Source organism: Colobus angolensis, unplaced genomic scaffold (assembly GCF_000951035.1).
Source record: "Colobus angolensis palliatus isolate OR3802 unplaced genomic scaffold, Cang.pa_1.0 Scaffold242, whole genome shotgun sequence".
Classification (NCBI taxonomy): Eukaryota; Metazoa; Chordata; class Mammalia; order Primates; family Cercopithecidae; genus Colobus; species Colobus angolensis.
This window is the reverse complement of record NW_012115622.1, coordinates 558,778-580,449: the sequence shown is the minus strand read 5'-3', so window position 1 is coordinate 580,449 and position 21,672 is coordinate 558,778. Positions and strand designations below refer to the sequence as shown.

At 48.0% G+C, this 21,672-nt stretch overlaps 1 protein-coding gene across 1 annotated transcript in view; it reads right to left on the bottom strand.

Moving 5' to 3' along the window:
- Window positions 1-21,672, bottom strand: part of MICAL3 (microtubule associated monooxygenase, calponin and LIM domain containing 3) — a 214,179-nt gene that overhangs the window by 108,891 nt on the left and 83,616 nt on the right. The window contains exons 2-7 of the mRNA XM_011945646.1: window positions 9,402-9,738; window positions 7,612-7,819; window positions 5,608-5,724; window positions 4,854-4,955; window positions 3,817-3,972; window positions 2,110-2,210 (exon numbers count right to left, since the gene is read on the bottom strand). Coding sequence (XP_011801036.1) covers window positions 2,110-2,210; window positions 3,817-3,972; window positions 4,854-4,955; window positions 5,608-5,724; window positions 7,612-7,819; window positions 9,402-9,665 — 948 coding nt within the window. The 5' untranslated portion in view covers window positions 9,666-9,738. The remainder of the gene's footprint in view (window positions 1-2,109; window positions 2,211-3,816; window positions 3,973-4,853; window positions 4,956-5,607; window positions 5,725-7,611; window positions 7,820-9,401; window positions 9,739-21,672) is intronic.

Below are 21,672 nucleotides of genomic sequence, written 5' to 3'. Positions count from 1 at the left end.
CCTGGGAGGCAGAGGTTGCAGTGAACCAAGATAGCACCACTGCACTCCAGCCTGGGTGACACAGTAAGACTCCATCTCAAAAAAAAAAAAAGGGCGGGAGGGAGGGGTGGGTGGATTATTCCCAAGAGAACATAGACCTTGCTAGACCTTGCTGCCTAAACACACAGTCATGGCTTTTCCATTTGCTTGGAATAATTACTATTCCTTTGATCTTATCCAATCTGCCTCAGGGTTGTTCTGAGTATCACATATGTGACAGTACTTTGTGAACTGAAAGGGCATTTCATTATCTTCTGGGCAGTAAATGGCTTTTGTCAAATGGGACCACATGAATCAGCCCTGCAGAACTCATGACACCCAAAGGAAGAAACCAAAAAAGCTTGAGTGCCAAAAAGACACGGAGGTGGGAGCAATGGTAGTTCAGGAGGCTGGGAAGGAATATGTTGAAAATGAAACAGAGGGTTTCAAAATAGTAAAATGAGACTCTGAAGGACTCCATAGAAACCCACAAACAAAGAAGAACAAAGGACTGAAAAACTCCTTTTCTGTTTTGGAGGTTCCTGGCACACTAAGCCAAGTCTTTATTCTCTGAAAGTGGAGCCTACGGTTTCTAAGTGGCCCTGATGGTCCTTTCAGCCACCACTACAAGATGTTAAAGCCAAAACACAAACACTCAGGTTGGTCCTAGAAAGACTGTTTGTTCAACACTAAGTAGCCACATGGGTTTAGCATTTAACAGCATACACCGAAGGTATGGCCCCTGCCCTCTAAAAAAAAAAAAAGAAACACGAAGGCAAAGTAAACCAGGTCTTGGCATTCTAGACTGCTCCTATCGAATGCTGACCAATAACCCCAGTTCTGCCTAGGTGGCAGATTTAAGTCTTCACCTTGTCTCAAGGCGTACGAACTGCTTCACTGGCTATTTCTTACTAACAGCAATATAACCCTGATGTAGTCCCAGATAACCAGCAAGACAATTTTAGAAAGCATCTAACCGGATATATCTTGCTTATGATTTTGGGAGAGTGGGCTGTATAAACAGCTTTGTCCTGGCTCTCCCTGAAGGCACACAGGATGGCAGTGCTGAGAAACAGCTCAAGGTTCCTGGGTAGAAAGAGGGAGCTCTCTGTCACTGGCACGTGCTCATCAGCTCACTCTCCTCTCTGCTGTCAGATAAGGTAGTACTGCAGCTCAGACTAAAGGGACTGCATTCACACCACCCTGCAAAGACAAAGGACTCCCTGAAGTTCAGCTGTGAGACTCTTGTGGGAACTGCACAGGCCTGAATCAGCACAACTGGTGTCTCTGCTTCCGTTCTTCGCATCACATGAGCTCACTGATTCTCACGTTGAGACCAATGAGACCAGGAAAGACTTAAAAAACTCTCCTTCAGGGACCATCCACGTGGTGGTCTTCTGCCTTCATATTTCAGGCCATCATCTCAGGGCATGCCATGCAGTCACCTAGAAACAGCCTGAGCTGGACCTGGCTAGGATGGACGCTCAGACCTGTTCTGTGGTCGTAAAGAGGCCTAAGTGTAGCCTGATCCCGTCAGTGCTGCCTGGACCTCTGAAAGCCGTCTCTGCAGTGACAAGAGAACCCTCATCAGGCTCCCATAAACACCAATTACTGCTTCTTGGTCAAACTCCCTTCCCTCTATCACTCTCCCTCCCGGAAGCCAATTCTTCAACCAAGCAATCATCAGTCAGCTATGGAATTCACAACAACCAGAAACCCCATCACCTAACATTAAACTGAATGTTTATGCATGAAATGCCGCCTGAAACTCGCTCTGCAAGAATCCCATGGTGAAGGAGGAGTGCGCTGGAGTATTACTGACAGAACACTGGTCATGTGTCGACAACTGTGAAAGCTGGACGGTGGGTACGTGAGGGTTCATTACACTATTCTCCCCCCATTTTTATTTACATTTGCAATCTGCCATAGTAAGAGTTGTTCACGCTAAACTGGAAAACATCAGGGGTTACCAGAAGATGCGTTCAGTACTCATTTTCATTCCCTTGCAGGAAAACCCATCAGACAATTCTTTCTCTTGGTGATATTAACCACTTCAATAAGAAAGAGTTTTGAAGGAAATCCGTGGCTCACATGTAGTATCACTCCTTTGTCCAGCAAACTCTGCTTTTTGGCTGTCATAACGAAATAGTGTGTGTCATCTTTGTAGTAAACGATGTTCTCCAAGTCAATACCTAGGGCCAGAAGACAAACGTGTGCATGTAAGAGTTTGCTGGCCGGGCGCGGTGGCTCAAGCCTGTAATCCCAGCACTTTGGGAGGCCGAGACGGGCGGATCATGAGGTCAGGAGATCGAGACCATCCTGGCTAACACGGTGAAACCCCGTCTCTACTAAAAAATACAAAAAAAAACTAGCCGGGCGTGGTGGCGGGCACCTGTAGTCCCAGCTACTCTGGAGGCTGAGGCAGGAGAATGGCGTGAACCCGGGAGGCGGAGCTTGCAGTGAGCTGAGATCCGGCCACTGCACTCCAGCCTGGGCGACAGAGCAAGACTCTGTCTCAAAAAAAAAAAAAAAAAGAGTTTGCTGAGATGAAGGTGCATCAGGGCAGCCTGAAGGTTACACACAGGCCTACAAAGACAAGGGCCTGAGGCTCCAGGCAGGGAAAGGTGTCTAAGCCCAGATTCTCACGTCCTGCCTCATCAGTTCATGGAAATACAGGGACCTTTGTTTCTCCGTATTCACTCAACACCCCAAACGATCCTAAAAACAATGACTGCTAGGAAACAGAACTGGAGGGATGGGAATAAAAACAAAACAAGCAAAAAAAAAAAAAGAGGCTAACCTCTAAAGAGGGCTTGGATTAGTTATCGGGTTAAGCCTCTTGGGACAGTCATCAAGGAAGCCGGAGGAATCTCCTAGATCCTTAAGAACAGGATAGACAACTTGACGCCTGGAAGCAGAGAGTGAACTACTGACTTTTTAATTCAATTAATCTAAAAAATAGATGTAATGGAAAGAAATCAAGTTCTAGAAAACAAAAGAATGAAGGCACATTTAACAAAATATCCACGTTGATCTATTCAAAACCTATCATACAACAATCTCACTGCTATCTGACACATGGTTTGTCTTCAAGCCTGAGCTGGAACTCAGGAAGAAGACTACATACTTAAAAGGCCTAAAGTCAGCTTCCCAGCCAAACCAGGGAGCCACCGGCCAGCAGCTACACCAAGCAGCATGACTCAGCATCACAGCACAGCGAAGGCATTGGGAAGAACCAGTGGAGGCAGAACGAACACTTTAAAACAAATAAACAAACAAACGAACAAAAAAACTCAGGCTGGGTGTGGTGGCTCATGCTTGTAATCCCAGCACTTTGGGAGGCTGAGGCAGGTGGAGCCCAGGAGTTTGGGAGCAGCCTGGGCAACATGGCAAAACTCCGCCTCTACAAATAATATGAAAAATTAGACTCTTGCCTTTAGTCCCAGCTACTCAGGAGGCTGAGATGGGAGGATCACTTGAGCCCAGGAGTTCGAGGCTGCAGTGAGCCGAGATCACGCCACGGAACTCCAGCCTGGGCAACAGAGCGAGACCCCATCTCAAACCAAAAACAAAACCCAGAGCAGCCCAGTCACTGTAAGGAGGTTAAGAATACATGAGAAGGAGACAAGTTCTGCAGGAAGCATTGTGCTAGGAACAAGGCACAGGAGCGAAAAGAGCGGGAGGGGCAGACAGTGCAGGAGACACACTGACGGCCACTCATCCCACCAGCCCCCGAAGAAAAAGTCACCAGGGACTATTTAAGTTTCTATCCTAGGCTCCGGAGACATCAACACCAACCTGTGGCTTCCCTCAGTTCCTGGAAAAATTTTTGGTTGAATATAAAAGCCACACCACTGATCTCTTCCACTTTAGCTTCTGCTGTTGTATTTCGGTTGATAAAATTTGCGGTGATGGCGATGGCCAGTTTGCCACGGAATTCTTTCCGACGAAACCCTGGAGGGAGGTGATAAATCGTTGGCTAGAGAAGGAAGATCACTTCAAATGAAAGTGGGGGTGCTGATAAAGACATCAGGGAAAGCTGGGGATGAGAACTGATGGGAAAGTTAGGGCAGCTCTTCTGCAGATGAAAACAAGGTATTTACCTACCCAGGAATATGAAAATTCAGGAAAGAAGTCAAAGTCTCTGTTAACAAACAATTTGAAATCTGACTGGCCAGAATATTACTTAGTACCAGGAATTCAGGAATTCCTCTTTAAAAAAGGGATGCGTCGGGGGAGCACCTGCTTATTAATATGTAGATTAAGTCCTACAGGTGCCAACCACTCAAGGTATGGCTGGTCTCCTAGTGCCCCAGCAAGAGTGCCCTGTAAGCAGCAGCCTGGGCAAGGTGAAGTGGTTCACGCCTGTAATCCCAACACTTTGGGAGGCCAAGGCGGGCAGACTGCTTGAGCCAAGGAGTTCGAGACCAGCCTAGGCAACATGGCGAAAACCCAATCTCTACAAAAAACATAAAAATTAGCTGGATATGGTGGCATGCACCTGTAATCCCACCTACTCAGAAGGCTGAGATGGGAGGATCGCTTGAGACCAGGCAGATCGAGGCTGCAGTGAACGTGCTCATACTACTGCACTCCAGCCTGGGCAAAAGAACGAGACCCTGTCTCAAAAATGAAATAATTAAATAAAATAAAAGCAGCAGCCTGAGTGCCAGCTGGCTAGAGGAAGGCACGACCTGCCATTCCATCAGGGCAGGAAGCACACATTCAGGCTCTCAAAAGAGAGGACCCTGGTCACACACAGTCTCACCCCAGGGGCAGGACAGCATCTGCTTTCCCCTCGGCTATGAGTCAGGCAGAGGGGCACAGACCAATACCTTCCAAGGTGTTCCTCCGACCATCCCCACCGATGATCACTTCAAATTCATACTCTGACACAGGATGAGTCTTGGGGTGCACCAGTGCCCGCCAGCCTATCCCTGTGGACCAAAACCAAATAAATGGGGGTCACCACCCAGACCACATTCACAGCCAGGACCATCTCTAGATACCCAGTCATGTGAACTACACAAAACCCTGGGCCAAAAACACTATGTGTAGAAGCAGTGGAGACAGAGGCTGGGCGCGGTGGCTCACGCCTCTAATCCCAGCACTTTGGGAGGCAGAGGCTGGCAGACTACTTGAGACCAGGAGTTCAAGACCACCCTGGCCAGCATGGTGAAACCCTGTCTCTACTAAATATACAAAAATTAGCCAGGCGTGGTGGCATGTGCCTGTAATCCCAGCTACTCTGGAGACCTAGGCAGGAGAACTGCTCAGAGGTCACAGTGAGCCAAGACTGAGGTACTGCACTCCAGGCTGGGCGACAGAGTGAGACTCTCGTCTAAAAAAGAAAAAGCAGTGGGGACAAACTACAGAAGGAAAGAAGCCTTGCAGATGGCCCACGAAGCCCTTGCCACCACATGTGCGCCTGCGACATCGAAGGCTGCATCCAGGCCACGTCCCCACAGGCACAGGCTTTGGCTACCTCTGGAAGCAGCCCTCAGGGGCCTTTGGTTTGCTCCCTCAATCTCATCTTCCTCACCCATCAACACCCTCTCATGCCTTCTTCACTCCTCCAGTATAACTTACGCTCATTCTCTTGGTCCTCAGGAGGCTGTATAAGTCCTTGGAATTCCACATTGACATGGATTTCAATGCCTAGGATCAAGGCTACTTTCAAAAGTATTAGTTGGAGCTGACGGATACCTGGGAGAAAACAGAGATGGTGTTGGTGGGAACACATGGAGAAGGGGGTACCCATCCGTGTCGCGGCTCAGGCTCCCACCCCACCACCCACCCTCCCTTCATTCAGATTCCCAAAGCCTGCTGTAGCAGGAGACATTCCGAAACCACGCTCCGTAACTTCTTCGTTTCTTTAAGGCAAATATAACCCAGTGGAAAAGATGTTCTAGAGCAACACACAGGACACTCCTACCTCTTGGGTTCAGTGTTCTAAACAATCAAAACCTTGGAGACAACACGGGATTGTGGCCTACAGGAGATCCCTTTCCATCTTCCCAATTCGGGGCTGCCATATTGGTGGCATCTCTGATCCTGCTAAGTCAGGAGGCAGAGGTGCACCCACAGGGTACAGCCCACGGTCAGATGCAGAGCTGCTGCCTGACCTCCCCGCCCACGGGCGTCTCTTTCAGCCCATTCTCTGGTTGATCATCACACATTCTTACAAGGCAAGAAGGGAAATCGTAATCCAACCAGATCCTCCTCCCATTCCCCCTGCCACTCCTGGTCTACAGCTATGGAAACTGAGGCCAGAATGACTGACAATCTTGCTTATTATCTTAGTGAGACTGATTGATTTATTTGACATCCATGAGCACCTGTAGGCACCAGACATGGCAGGGCCTTAAGGTGGAGAGATAAAGATCCAGGCTCTGGTAGAAGATCCTCTCATCCCTAAGATGAATCTTGCCACAAATAAGGAAGACAAATCCACTGAGTTAATGACCCTTGGTCCTCTCTTAAGACCAAACTTAACTGGGTCTAATGTGCCAGGAGCAATGCAAACCCTCCTCACATCATCTTGGTTGTTCTCTCCAGTTTACCACAGCCACCACCCTTCTGAGTCCCACTCCCAAAGACTTGTTAAACCCTGCACTAGCACAGTATTTTTGCAGAGAACTGTGGGTTCCAAGATGCTTTATAAACTACAGCCAACAGATGGGCACAGCGCTTCCTCTGCCAGTGGAATGTGGTGACTGCCAGCCAGCCTCTGATAAATTGGCACAGCTGCTGCAAACAGCAAAAGGTTCCATGACTGAATGTGTTTACAGGACACATCTGGAGAAGCTCAGAACAAAGGCTCCTTGATAAAGCTTTCCTGAAAGCATTAATGATAATCAATAAAAAGCCTTCAGTTTCATAACGCACACTGTCTGTTCTGAATTGCTTTTCTGGGCACTTACAGTCAAACACCGCTGATTGCATCAACTTGTATTCGTACCCTGTCGGATCTCAGAAAAGCACAGCCCCGGGCTGAGCTTGGAGGTGAGAAAAATACAGCAAGAGCTTGCAGACCACACAAGAACCACCTAACCAGAGGGATGCCATTATCCCCTTGCCATTAGTGGCCTGGCCAGGGCTCTGCTCCTTCTGCAAGTGTGGCTTCCCCCAGGACTCTGTCCCCACAGCACTTTGTTCTTACATTAGTAGAGCATGTATCAGGTCACAGCACAGACAGCTGCATGCCTGTGTACTTCTGCCACTGCAAGAAGGACCACCAGAGGGTCTGGGCCGAAACTGGTCATCGTTTCCCCAGTGCCTGGCCCCAGTGCCCATCCCGCAAACTGCAAGAGCTCAGTAAGAGTCCAAGACCTAACTTAGAAATCCTCAGGTCAAACCCCACAATTTCACAGGTTACCGATACGCTCACATTTAAGAGTCCTAAATTACAGAACCACTGCACAGCAGGTGTTTTTACTTCAAGATGAGTGCACTTACTACAAGAAAGACAGCAATGAGATTAGAAGAAATTGGGCAGCATATGAATTCCTCAGCTAATCCACCTATCTCTTTCTAATGAACACGTGTGCGAGGGGTAGGGTGGAACCTTACAGGAAAGCTAGTTTTACTTACTGATATGGTCGATGGCTCCGGCACAGAACTTGCCATAGAACTTCTTGGCACCCAGACCTCGTAGATCATGTATGGTGAATGGCCAGAGATGCAAGACGTTGTTGCGGGAGAAGGCATCTCGTTTCTCAATAACAACCACCTTGGCCCCCAGTAAGGATAAGTCGATGGCTGTACGGAGACCACAGGGGCCAGCCCCAATGATGAGACACTGAAAAACACAGCTGCTTTCAGGGCAGGCAACACTTCCAACAAACAATTCTAAAGAAGTCTCATGATCGTATGATCATCACTCCCTAAAGCCCTGAAATAGGGCTATTCTTCCCACTGCCAAGAAACCTTCACACCTATGTGGGTCACAGCAGAACACTTGCCACGGCTGAAGAGAAGAGCTAGTGATCACCATGAATGGAGAAGACAGAACCATCAGTGCTAGACACAAGCCCGGCACCTGTTCACCTTGGCCAGCCTGGAAGGCCCTTGATCTGCAGCATATTTAAGTGGCCATCATCTCAACAAACGATATGAAAATCAAATGCAATCTTACATCAACAGGAGAGGACCATTTGGAAGGTTTCTAGGTCAGGCGGATTTCTGTCCAAAGAGAGACAGAGTCCTACGTACACAATCTCAAGCCTGCTGGAATGCGTCTACCACACACGATTCCCAGGAAGCAATTTTCAAGACAAAGTTTTATGTGCCGAAAAGAGTTCCAAAATCCCCATTTCTAGATTGAAAGTCCAGGAATACGATCTGGAAAATCCACACTCCAGAGAAGTACTCAGCAGGAGACTGGACACATATCTGAAGTAGTTTGCTCTGTGTGTGCGGAAGGAAAACGTGCAATGCTTTTGGCTTTGTTTTTGTTTTGCTCTTAGTAGAGTCCAGTACTCACTCATGAATGTCACACCTTCACAGTTCTTGAATTTTGCTGATGAATATCTACCCCAATGCAAATCCACTAGGGGTGGGGCTCTAGGTATCCCCTATTGCACAAATTAAAGCTCGTGAAACATAGCCATGAAGTCATCTGCAAATTTGTGTCCCTGCTAGCTTGTTCCAAACTTCTCACGTTAGGTGTTCTTCTAAGGAGGGAAGTAGGAAATGTATCTCTCCATAGCCGCTTCCTTGCAGCTATCCCAACAAAGGCAAGTGCATAACTCAGGTCTTTGCCTGGGCCTACCTGCTTCGTGGAAACCCTATTTCTCCACGTGGTGAAGAAAGCAACAGAAATGCTTTGGTTCACAAAGTCGTTGCTTATGAATCAAAACAGACCTTTGGAACATGGATGGGAAGAGGTCGGAAGCTCGTGGCAAATCCCAAGTTGGCAAATAGCATACCTTACCAGTTACTGAGTATGGAACGATGACTTTGGAAAGAGGACATGCCAAGAACCCCAAAGCCATGTTCAGACAGGATACCAGCAGGGCTTGGCTACGTCCCTGCTAAGTGACCTGCATCCTCCGAACCACATGAGGTTCAAAAGAGAGCTTTGGCAAAATAAAAAGTTCCCATGCCACTTAACTTTGGTTGTTCTTAAATACTTGAAATTTTGAATGTTCAATACGTAAATACATGAAATACGCTTAAAATAGGGTCTGGGTCATGCACAAACAAAAAGAGGTAAGAGATCCACAAAGTTTCAACAGGGTCGAAGCTTGATTTCCTGTGCTAGGTTGTGGCTAGACTTTGCGTGGTTCTCACTCAGCCTATCTCTAATTCAATCCTCCTCTTTGGCACCTGGATGAATCCTCATGTCGGTGACCCCCAGGCCCAACAGGAGCAAAGCTTACCTTGGTGTTGGTGCATGCTTTTCCCTTTTTGTAGTCTTTGTGACTGCCCCGTTTGTCCAACTTTGCCCAGAGGGCTTTGGCTTTCCAGTAGTTAAGCTTGGACTTGAGCTTGTGATAGAAGGAGCGGTAGTCTTTTGGCTTCAGTTCCAGGTGGTCACAGAGCTCCTGGAAGGCCTTGAGGGTTCCCTTGCAGGTGGTGGCCTGGACAAACCGGTCAAAGAGGACATGAGCTGGGTTCATGGTCTCATGCTTCCTCTCCTCCATGCTGCCTCACTCTCAGCACTCCCAGAGGGGGCAGTGGGATGGCTGTGGGTCCACCTGACACTGTCACGTTAATCTGACAAAAAGAAAAAGACGGTCAGTATTTCTCTGTCTACAAACATTCTCCAGGAGACATACTCCTCTTCAAAGCAGCGTTCTCAACTGTCGCAGTCATCCATCCACAAGTATGGACTGCACACCTGCAATACTCCAGGCACTACAAGACACTGGGGCTGGAAAGGTGAGCAGGATGGTTTTTGCTCTCAAGGATCTGATAGTCTAGGAGATGAGGCAGACACAGACACAGAATGTCTTGATGGACTGTACCAAGTGCCACTAAAGAGGGAGACACAAGGGGAGCTGGGAAACAGAGAAAGAGGATCTAAGTCACTATTGGTGGTGAAGCAGGAGTCCTCACTGAAGGTGAGCCTCTGAGAGGTGACAGCTGAGTCTCTCAGCATAAATGTTAGCCAGGCAGGGAAGAGGTGCAGGACATGGGAAAGTGACACAGGCAGGCCTGAGTGACTCATAGGGATCAAAGAGGCAAGGATGACTCCCAGGTTTCCAGCTTAGGCCCCAGATTAAACGGAGACATCAGGCCAATGGATTAAAAATAGAAGCACTCCTCGGTGCCGGTGGAGCAGCGAGCCACCTTCCCCACCTGCACCCACCGGCTCATGTGAGTCTGCGGAATCGTTTTGGAGTCACATCTGTTGAATCCTCACCACTGAAACTGTATTGGGAGGCAAAAGGACAAAGGACAAAACTAGAGAGTGGAGAGTGGGTCAGGGTGGCGAGGCAAGCATGACCACAGGGCTGAGCCCACACAGCCAGACCTCAGCGGCATGACCCCGCTCACAACCCGGGGTGAGCACTGTCACACGAACCCTTGGTTTCCCTGTGTGTAAGGCAAGTAGGTTAGACAGCACCCCTAAGACTCTTCATTTCTGAAGTTCTCCAAGGCTACTGCTGAGAAATCCACATGCCCACAGCACTTGTTCCTGGTGCTCACATCACAACGGTCCAGCACAGGCACATCACCAATTTACCACGAGGCTGACCAGCACAACTGGGCTGGACTTTGCTCTAAAGATGTACCCTTGGGGTTGGGCGCAGACAGAGGAAGGGAGTGATTGATGCACTGTGTTCAGGAGGCATGTAGAAGCAAGAAACTGCCCACTATTCAGCTGCAGGTGCTGCTGAAACCAACTCTCGGAAGATAGGTGCCATGTTCCAGAATGACACAGAAGAGGCCCTGAAGCTCTCACTTTGGGTAAGACACGGAGCAGCAGTGTGAAGTAGAAATGACATGCCACTTCTCTCTGCACCTCACCATGGTATCATGGGATTAAACCAAACCAAATGAGATGCACCTTAAGTTTCATGAGAGAAAGTCATAACTAAATACAAGGAACTGCCCTCTCCGCCTTATGTTTTCTATGTCAACAGACACAACACTCATCACATAATGTGGAGGATACACTGCAGACAGAACACACCGGCTCGGCTGTTCGCTTCAAATATGTCACGTACTCAACAACCGCTCTTGGCTCTAGATATTAAAAACTACGCTGTTGGCCCAGTGCAGTGGCTCATGCTTGTAATCCCAGCACTTTGGGAAGCCAAGGCGGGTGAATCACTTGAGGTCAGGAGTTCAAGACCAGCCTGGCCAACATGATGAAACCCTATCTCTACCAAAAAATACAAGAATTAGCAAGGCAGGGTGGCACACGCCTGTAATCCCAGCTACTCAGGAGGCTGAGGCATGAGAATTGCTTGAATTCGGGAGGCAGAGGTTGCAGTGAGCTGAGATTGTGCCACTGCACTCCAGCCTCAGCGACAGCGTAAGACCCTGTCTCAAAAACAAAACAAAACAAAACAAAAAAAATCCAGAAAAAACAATACACTGTTAACACATACAGCTTCTTCCAATAGACACATGGCCAAGAGGCCAGCAAGAAATGGAGCTGACTGGAATTAACATTCGGTTTCCCCCAAAAAGAAAGGTTTTATTCTAGGTAGCAGAAAGATAAATACTTTACAGTTCCTAAAAAGGGCCCATTGTTTCTCTTACAAGTCAAGGCTTATCTTAGAAATGTCAGAAAGTCAGAAGATGGCTTGTAGGGCAGGAAAGAGCAGATGTGCTTATGCGAAGGCAGGAGAAACGGTGACAGCTGATAGCCCATGACTAGAAACAAAGGTCCTGCAGCATTTTCTACATCAGGGGCCCTCTTTGCCTCCTGACCTCTTTGTGGGGACTTTGGAGGCTTCACCTGCTCTTTGAGAAGCACACAGCACAGCGCAATCCGGATCCTGTCTGTATGCCCTGCCTGCCTTCACAGTCAACCTAAACACCAGAGTCACAGTGTTTGGTAAGCTTTGCATACACTGGGTCTCATCCACCGCTACCTCATGTCAAAGAAGAAAATGACTTTTCTTTGTTCCTAAACAGTAGCCACTTTTGACTCCTTGCCAGGATTCAGAGCGCTCAGAACCACGACATTCTTGCTGAAGTCAAGACACTAAAGATCCTGCAACCCATAATTCCAAAACCCTTCCTGTCATAGCGCCTGCTTTGGCTTACATCTCCCCTGAAAGAGGGTCTTGGGCACTTATTTCCCAAGAAGAGTTCTTCCGTGTGAGCTAACAACCCCTTGGTTAGCTGTAACCCACTCGGTTTGAAATAATTCACTTCCGAAGAGCTGCTAACCACCACAAAGAATTTCCAAATCAAACCCCACTACAGAGGAACACCTTCACTAATAACTGTCCCCAATCCTTCTGCTAGTGAAAAACACTTAAATTAACAGATGTCAGCCACAGCTCCCAGAGAGCTGCAGAGCCAACCAGCAGGCAAGTATTAAGTCTCTGGCCGAAGAGATTTCGACCTGCAGGGCACTGGGGACAACAGATGAACAGAGGCAGGCTGGCTCCTGGAACAATGCGACCGGCACCCAAGGTAAGACAACACAAGATGAATTCCCTTGGGCTGCCTCACTTTTCCGGCTTTGCGGCTGAATGACTGCAGCGCAAAGATTCCTCCAGAGTGTGACAGCATTGCTCTGTGGCTCTGCTGGGCTGGGCCTGTCTCACTCTGCAAGGGGCTTACCCAGCATTCTCACTGGCTCTGACAACAGCCGGGAAGCAGGGCTATTCCTGTTACCGCCCCCATTTCCCTCATTCCTGAAGGTCAAAGCCAGATCATGCTCCTCCTGGCCTGTCCTGCACCACCCTGTGTACAGTTCATAATCACAGGAACCTGGAGACCAGGAAACCTGGCAGGAAGGGGCCAGAAATCCCAGCAACTGAAAAGCCAAGGTGTGCAAGGAAGGGGTAGAGGAAGTGCGGAGCCGGGCTGGGTGGTTGCGGGGAGGAAGAGGAGGTGATGCCAGGTTTCCAGGCATCTGTGAGTCTCTGCCAGCTGACTCCAGCCTGCATGTTTTGTCCGCAGCAGCTGACTGCTGACTCAGAAGCCCCGCATGGGCCTTGTCTGCGGAGGACGGCACTGCAGAGACGGCTTCTGAAGCACATGCAGGACCCGGTTATGTTTCTATTTACAACAAGAGTTGAAGGTTGTCACTGACTTCTAGCTGGCTATGAGAACACGCAAATCCCTAGTTCTCAGAAGAGGGAGCTGGATGTTTCTGGGGGAGTAGAAAGGAGAATCATCTTTAAAAACAGAAAAAGAAAAAAACAAAACAACAAAATACGAATGACACTTCAAGAGTATGGCATCAGAGTGAAGCTTAGTTTTCTCCCTAACCAATGCACCATGAACATACCAGCGAACGTGCAAATCTCTGAATCTTACACAGCAATCTGTGAACTGTGCCTTCCCCTAGCCCATTCACTCAGAGGTATGTCTCATCTAAATAGATCTTGAAAGCGGGTAGAAGGCCAGGTGTGATGGCTCATGCCTGTAATCCCAGCAATTTAGGAGGCCAAGGCGGGAAGATCACCTGAGCCCAGGAGTTCAAGACCAGCCTGGGCAACACAGTGAGATCCCGTCTCTTTAAAAAATAAAAAACAAAAAAATTAGCTGGGTGTGGTGGCATTCGCCTGTGGTCCCACCTACATGGGAAGCTGAGGTGGAAGGATTGCTTGAGCCCAGGAGGTCGAGGCTGCAGTGAGCCATGATCATGCCAATGCACTCCAGCCTGCGAGACACAGCAAGATCCTGTCTCAAAAACCAAAAAAAGAAAAAGGTGGAGAGGAACACTTGCTTTGGAACGCCATCAGGAGGAAGCTTAGATGAAAAATGCACTATGGATTACTGAGATTCCCTCATATTTTCCCTCAGAAACCAGGACCCAAATTGTCAACATGCCTCGGGCTCCTGATCCGTCTTCCTGCAACATACGCAACTTAGCATCATCATTTGAAAAGGGTGTCCTTTCTGTACCAAGTAGTCTTGGTATCCTTGTCAAAAATCATTTGACCACAAGCGAGGTGCATGAGGCTGAGGCAAGAAGATTATTTGATCCTCCCAGGACCCCGAATCCAGCCTGGGCAATACAGCAAGACCCCATTTCTTAAAAAAAAATCATTTGACCATATATGTTAGGGTATGTTTCTGGGCCCTCTATTGTATTTCCATTGGTTTATATGTCTGTCTTTATGCCAGTACCACACTGTTTTGATTAGTACAGCTTTATAGTAAGTTTTGAAATCAGGAAGCACGAGTCCTCCAGCTTTGGTCTCCTTTAGAAGGACTGTTTTGGCTATTCAGGGTCCCTTGAGATTCCATGTAAATTTTAGGATGAGTTTTTCTATTTCTTTTTTTTTTTTTGAGACAGTCTCTCACTCTGTCGCCCAGGCTGGAGTGCAGTGGTGTGATCTCCACTCACTGCAAGCTCCGCCTCCCAGGTTCACGCCATTCACCTGCCTCAGCCTCGTATGTAACTGGTACTACAGGCGCCCGCCCCCGCGCCCGGCTAATTTTTGTATTTTTAGTAGAGACAGGGTTTCACCATGTTAGCCAGGGTGGTCTCGATCTCCTGACCTCATGATCTGCCCGTCTCAGCCTCCCAAAGTGTTGGGATTACAGGCGTGAGCCACCGCACCCAGCCAAGGGTTTTTCTATTTCTACAAAAAAAAAAAATCACTGGGATTTTGATAGGGATTACATTGAATGTGTATTGTTTGGGTAATTCTGACATCTTAACAATAGTAAGTCTTTCAGCCCATAAGGATGAATTTGTTCTCATTTACCTTGTAATTTATTTCAGTGATTTTTTTAGTTTTCATTGTACAAGGCTTTCACCTCCTTGGCTAATTCTTAAGTGTTTTATTATTTTTGATGCTACTGTAAACAGAATTATTTTAATCATTTCCTTTTCAGACTGTTCACTATTAGTATATAAAAATGTAACTGGCTGGGCACTGTGGCTCATACCTGTAATCCTAGCACTTTGGAAGGCCGAGGCGGGCGGATCACAAGGTCAGGAGATCGAGACCATCCTGGCTAACACGGTGAAACCCTGTCTCTACTAAAAATATAAAAAATTAGCCGGTGCGGTGGTGTGCACCTGTAGTCCCAGCTACTCAGGAGGCTGAGGCAGGAGAATGGCGTGAACCCGGAAGGCAGAGTTTGCAGTGAGCCGAGATCACGCCACTGCACTCAAGCCTGGGTGACAGAGCGAGACTCCATCTCAAAAAAAAAAAAAAGTAACTGATTTTTGTGTATTAACTTTGTATCCTGCTACTTTGCTGAATTTATGTATTAGCCTTGAACAGGTTTTTTTTGGTGGAATCTGTAGGATTTTCTATACATAAGATCATATCATGTATAGAAGACAAATGGAGATAATTGTCTTCCTTTCCAATTTAGATGCCTTTTGATTTCTTTTTTTGGCCTAATTGCTCTGGATAGAACTTCAGTACTATATTGGATAGAAGAGGCAAAAGTGGGCATCTTTGTCTTGTTCCTGATCATAAGAGGAAAAGCTTTTCGTCTCTCACTGTTGAATATGACGCGTGCCGTGGTTTTTCACATATGGCTTTTACCAGGCGAAGGTAGTTTTCTTCTATTCCTAGTCTGGTGAGTATTTCTATCATGAGAAGGTATTGAATCCACATGTATTGCATCCTGGGATCTATCCTGACTCTCCATCCTTTTTATTATCAAGCTGACACTCCGCGGGATGGAGAGAAAACATGAAGCCAGCTCCTCCCCCCACCACTGTGCCCTTCCCCTCTCCTGCCTGTCACTCACCCGGCTGCACTCCTCATCTGCTCCTGCCACTCTGCAAGGACATTATTTAAATGTCTCTCTCCTCCACTAACTGTGAACTTCCTTAGGGTAGGGACTGGGTCTCTGCGCTATAACCCGACTTGGAGTAGAAATAGGTCGTGTTTCTGTGGAGGTGATGAGGGTAGGAAGGAGCCCAGCAGCTCCGTACTTGAAGGACCGGTCCTGGGGAAAGCACTAGCCTGGCCTGTGTGGCTGCAGAAGGTGAAGGAGAACTGGACACATGTTAGAGAGAGACGTCCAATGTGCTACCAAAAAGCGGTATCCAGGAGTGCACAGTCAGCCTGGGTGGGCGGTGACAGTCTATGAAGAACACTCGCAAGAGTGTGGCACTTTTCTCATGACCCACACTCTGCTGGGCTGCGTGTGGATCACCCCTCTCTAGAGGCATCTGAGAAGAGCCGGGCCCAGATAACCTCTGGGTTCTCTTCCAAGTCCCTAATCCTGCAGGACCATATGGTCCTAACCCTTATGTTGTATCTTTTCTAATTTTTCATTTCTATTCTTTGCTAACAACCTATTTCTTCATGAAAACCAAGTTAAGAACATCTACGCAACTGAGAAATGAAATGAGTTAGAAGTGAGCTGACCTCTGCCTTGCAGTTCTGTCACCAAACACACATTAAAGTGTCTGAATCACAACGAGGCACCAAATAAACATAATCACCGATGATGATGTCAGTTCACGTTCAAAGTAACCCCCAAAACAAGTAGTGAAGAAGAATGCCTGAGGCCCACCATCTCACAGCCTCCTCATCTGTAAAATGAAAATCACAGGATTCTGTAGGAAGTAAGGTCATGAACGTAGAATGTTTTTCCGTGCCAGGAACAGAGCAAGGCCCAACCAACAGTAGCGCTGTTATCATCTAGCAGTTTATCAATAAACCCCAGCAATGAAAGTGTATACTCAGTCTATACGACGGAACAACAGGGTTCAGATGGTTTTGTTTTTTGAAGGAAAGAAAAATGGTTTGGAACTTTCTCTGCTCCATGATCAATCTTCCCCTCTCCCTCCATCTGCTCTAGAAAGCGTGAGAATGGCATTGGGTGGGCGGAGGGGGGGCCTAAAGGAGTAAGATCTGTGTAATTCCTGCCAAACTGTAGTGTTAAACATGACAGAAGATACTGAGTCGTTACTACTCGGTGTCACATCCACGCCTATGGCATCTTCGCCACCATCCCACGAGGCAACATGTATGACCTCCATTCTGCAGGCAGGGCAAGTGCAGCTTAAAGAAGGTGAAAGGTCACAAAAGCAAGAAGGAGGCAGTGCAGGCATGTTTTGGGTCCAGACTTGTCCAGTTGAGAGCCTAAGTCCTTAGCCATTATGAAAATCCACCTGAGAATACAGCTTGAGAAATAAAAGTTCATGAGAATGCATGCCTCTAGTCCCTAATCACCCGACAGCAGGAACTTGCCTGCCAGGAAGATAGCTGCCCAGCTAGCAATGGATATGCAATTTCAAGTAAATTTAGCAAGGACACACAATACAGGATTATTTTTCTCCTCATGATTTATCACTGCATCTGCTCCTCTGAAATGGAGCCCTTTCCAAATGGCAGTGAGAGCAGTCTGGTTTCACAGTAATTCTTCTCACGGGCTGCCAAAAGGCTAAGCAACTAAAACAGTGCTAACACGGTCCGGATCAGTCAGCGTTCTGCAGCAGGCTCCTGCACCCCAGCAATCAGCAACACCCACGAGGAGTCAATTACAAAACATTTTCCAACCACCTAATACCACTCCATCTATTATAGGAGCCTGGGGAAGGACAGAAGGTGGACCTCAACCTGCCCACTGTCAACAACAGTACAGACCAAAAGACCAACACCTTCCTGACCCACCAACCCAAGAACCCTACTCTCAGGGGTGATGAAAGGCCTCTGGGTGGGGAGAAAGTCTCACTGAGGATGTGGGGAAACACAATTAAAGGAGAACCCCAAGAAAAAGCTGTTCTCCTCAAGGGCCGGAATCCAATCTATTAGGCTGGTGCAGAAGTCAGTGTAGTTACTTTTGCCATTACTTTGAACGGCAAAAACCGCACTGACTTTTGCACCACCAACTCTGCTGAGCACCACGTACCCAGTTCCAGGTACACAGCAGGTGCTCGATAAGGTTCTGCTGATTAAAGGGCTTCCCAGTCACCTACACTTGTGCAGACCCGGGAAGCTGGCTGGTTGGTAGACCACACAGGGCAACCGCCAGGCCACGGCACACAGGGAGAGATGACTAGAGAACTTGCAGAAAACAGGCAAGGTCCCACCAAGGCACTCGGTCAGGTCGTTTCCTTTCTCTCCCCGGACAGAGCCCGCAGCTAAGGCTTTCCAACACTGGCCCAAAACACAGCTGGCAGGAGACTAACCTGGAACAGAATCTGGGGTTTCTCAGATGTCTCGCCTACCTGTCATCACTGCCACAGAACCACAAAATACACTGCAGTCAAGGCTCAGCACCATCTGAAAGGTCATCTAGGCCCACCAGCCATCCCACACCTGCCTATCAATGACACGTCAACAGCACCAAGCTGAGCAGCTTGCAACCAATGTTCATTCCTTAAGGATTCCATTTCCGTGTAGAAGACCAAAATAGGCTGGGTGTGGCGGCTCATGCCTGTAATCCTAGCCCTTCGGGAGTGTGAAGCAGGAGGACTGCTTTAGGAGGAGTTCAAAACCAGCCTGGGCAATATAGTAAGACCCTCATCTCTACAAAAAATTAAAAAATTAGCAGGGCATAGTGACACACACCTGTCGTCCCAGCTACCCAGGAGGTCGAGGCTGCGGTGAGCCATGGTTGCGCCACTGCATTCCAGCCTGGGGACGGAGTGACACAGTCTCAAACAAACAAACAAAAAACCATAAACAAAAACACCATTTCTCTCAAAACCGCCATGGTTCCCAGTTTTTCCACCTTCTTGGCATTCTTCCACAAGCTTCTATCGGTAATCAACGTCTATGCCCATCTCATCTGCCTTCCCTCCAATGACAGTGAGCAACATCTGGCATGTCTAGCTGAAGCCAGCCTCCAGCCTCCGCCTGTGCTCCTGACCCTGTCCCCGTTCTTACTCAAGCATGCTGCCTCCCACACTGGTCCCTTCTCTGCAGTGATCCTCCCTCACCCCACTCAACTGTCTTCGGCAAGGACACGTCTTTCAACACCTAGTCCAGACCCCATCCACTCCAACTAACTTACTTTGCTCCCCTTGACGGTAAAACTCGCTGAAAGAATTGTCAATGCTTTGTTCACAACTTTCTCTTCTCCCACTATCTTTGAACCTCCAACAAGTAGACCTTGTCCTCAGCCCTAAACAGAAATGCCTCATCAAGGTCATGAATGACCTCCATGCTGTCCAATCCAATGATCAGTTCTCAACCCCTGTTTTCCTCAACCTGTCTGCAGCACAAGTCACAGCTCACCAGCACACAACCCCACCAGCCTCCAGGACAAGGGGACACTGCCCTCTGGGTCCGGCTGTGGCCTCATAGCCCCTCTCTGTATCCTTTGCTGGTTCCAGACCCATCCCAAGCCTCTGCATATTGAAATGGCCCTGGAATTAACTCAGTCTTTGATCTCTTTTGAAACTACATCTCCTTCTACATCAGTGGCTTTTAAACTGTGATTTACAGTTAAAAAAAAGTCTCGTACTGTGATCTGGGACACAGCTCTCTTTTTACATAAATTTAATTTTAAAAACGTTTCATAGGACAAAATTCCCCCATCAGTCGACATAAAAGTAAACATTTTACAACAGCCCTTACTACTGAGATATTGTTTTCAATTCTATTTCATTTTTTGAAAATGGCTGGTGCCCACTGTACTGACTTCGTGACCCACCGAGACACAACCCCCTGTGAAAGCTATGCCCTGGAGGATCCTCCCTCCCGTAGCTTCATCTACACAGTAGCGTTAACCAAAGGTGCCTTAATATTTATTTCCTCTCTCCTGAACTTGCACAACCAATCGCCTATGTGACATTTCTACCTGGCTGTTTGACAGGCATCTCTAACTTGAAGCACTGGAGGCCCTACTCCCGATGCCTCTCGCCAGAGCCTGTTCCTTCCCTAGTGTTCTGCGTCTTGGTAAACAGCACCGCCAGATACCCAGAAGCTCCACCGAAAACCTTACCCCCGTCTGCCTTTCTGTCACAACCCACGGTTCGTTCTTCAGAAAATTCTGTGTTCTGCCTTCAAATACAGCCAAACCCAACCACTTCTCACCATGTTTCTCTGTCGTCCTCACTGAGACACCACCAGCTCTCACTTGCTCATTGCATGAGCCTCCCCTACTTCTGCTCCTCCAAACCCACCCTCCAGAATATTCCACAAAGCAGCCAGAGCATCCACTTAAAACATGCATCAGATACGTAGACTGCCGCACCTCAGCCCCAGGTCAGGTCCTGCCACTCTCCCCAGCACTCCTTAGGCCCAGCCAGACGGCCTCCCTCCTGCTCACCAAGGCCTCCCTGGGCGGGGCTGGCCTCGCTCTTCAGGTCTTGGCTCACCTTATCAGAGAGAGCTCTGCTGACCACACCCAGGAAAGAACGCCCTGCCCCTGCCCGTCACTCTCGACCCGCATCCTGTGGACACTGTGTACAAAGCATGTCCCTTCCCTCTATCTCCCCTGGCAGAAGTAAGCCCAGCTATGAGAAGAGAGTGGAGCATGAGCACACAGTGACTTCAGAGCATTCTCCTGCTGAGGTGCCCGTCCACTGCCTGCCACCCGCCCGGATACACCTGCTTTGTCCTCAAGGACAAATCAGGACTTGGTAAACTGTCTTCACTAAATTTCCTCAGCTGATTCGGCCATGACTTCCCATCTCAGCCAGCATAAAAGCAAATATAAAATAGTGGCCCACAAGGCCCTATAAACGTGTCATAAACATTTTGGTCTCAGGACTGCTTTATACACTTCAGAGCTACGGAGGACCAGAGTTCGAGGCTGCAGGGAACTACGATCATGCCACTGCACTCTAGCCTGGGGGACAGAGCGAGACCGTCTCTGAAAAAAAAATTATTGAGGACCCAAAGAGCTATCAATATTTACTATATGTAAAATTAAACCTGAGACAAAATTTCAATATTAATTCATTTTAAAATAACAATTAACATACCTTATGAAAAAAATTACTTTCCAAGACAGAAATTTAGTGAGAAGAGTGACAGTGCTCTACATTTCTGCAAACCTCTTTAATGTCTGGCAGCCAGATTCTCCCGCCTGCTCTATCTGCAGCAGCAGCACAGATCATGTAGCCTCTAGAAAAGCCCACTGTACACACCTGGGCAAACAAGGGCGGAAAATGCACACAACAGCACTCAGTATTATTACAATAATAAGCCCCCATGAGACCTGTGCCCATACACACGCCTTCCCTCTGTTGCCTCCTTTCCTGCCACTGGCCGCAATGGCCTCCCCATGCTCCCCACCTACCAGACACCCTCTCACCTCAGCCTTCGCATCTGCAGCTCCTTTTGTCTAAAAATGCTCTTCCCTCTGATCCATTCACTCAAAAAATATTACTGAGCATCTATTATGGGCCGAGCACTCTTCTATGCTCCAGAAATAACAGCGGTGAACAGAGAAAACAAGCTCTGACTTCCAAGCCACGAGCCTTCTACTAATGCAGCTGACACACATATTCAAACGCCAGCTTCTCAATGTGGACTTCCCTGGCCACACTGTTTAAACCTGCTCATCCTCTTTCCCTGGTTTTCTCCAAAGCACTTACCACAATTTGACATACTCCAAATGTTTTTTTTTTTTTTTTTT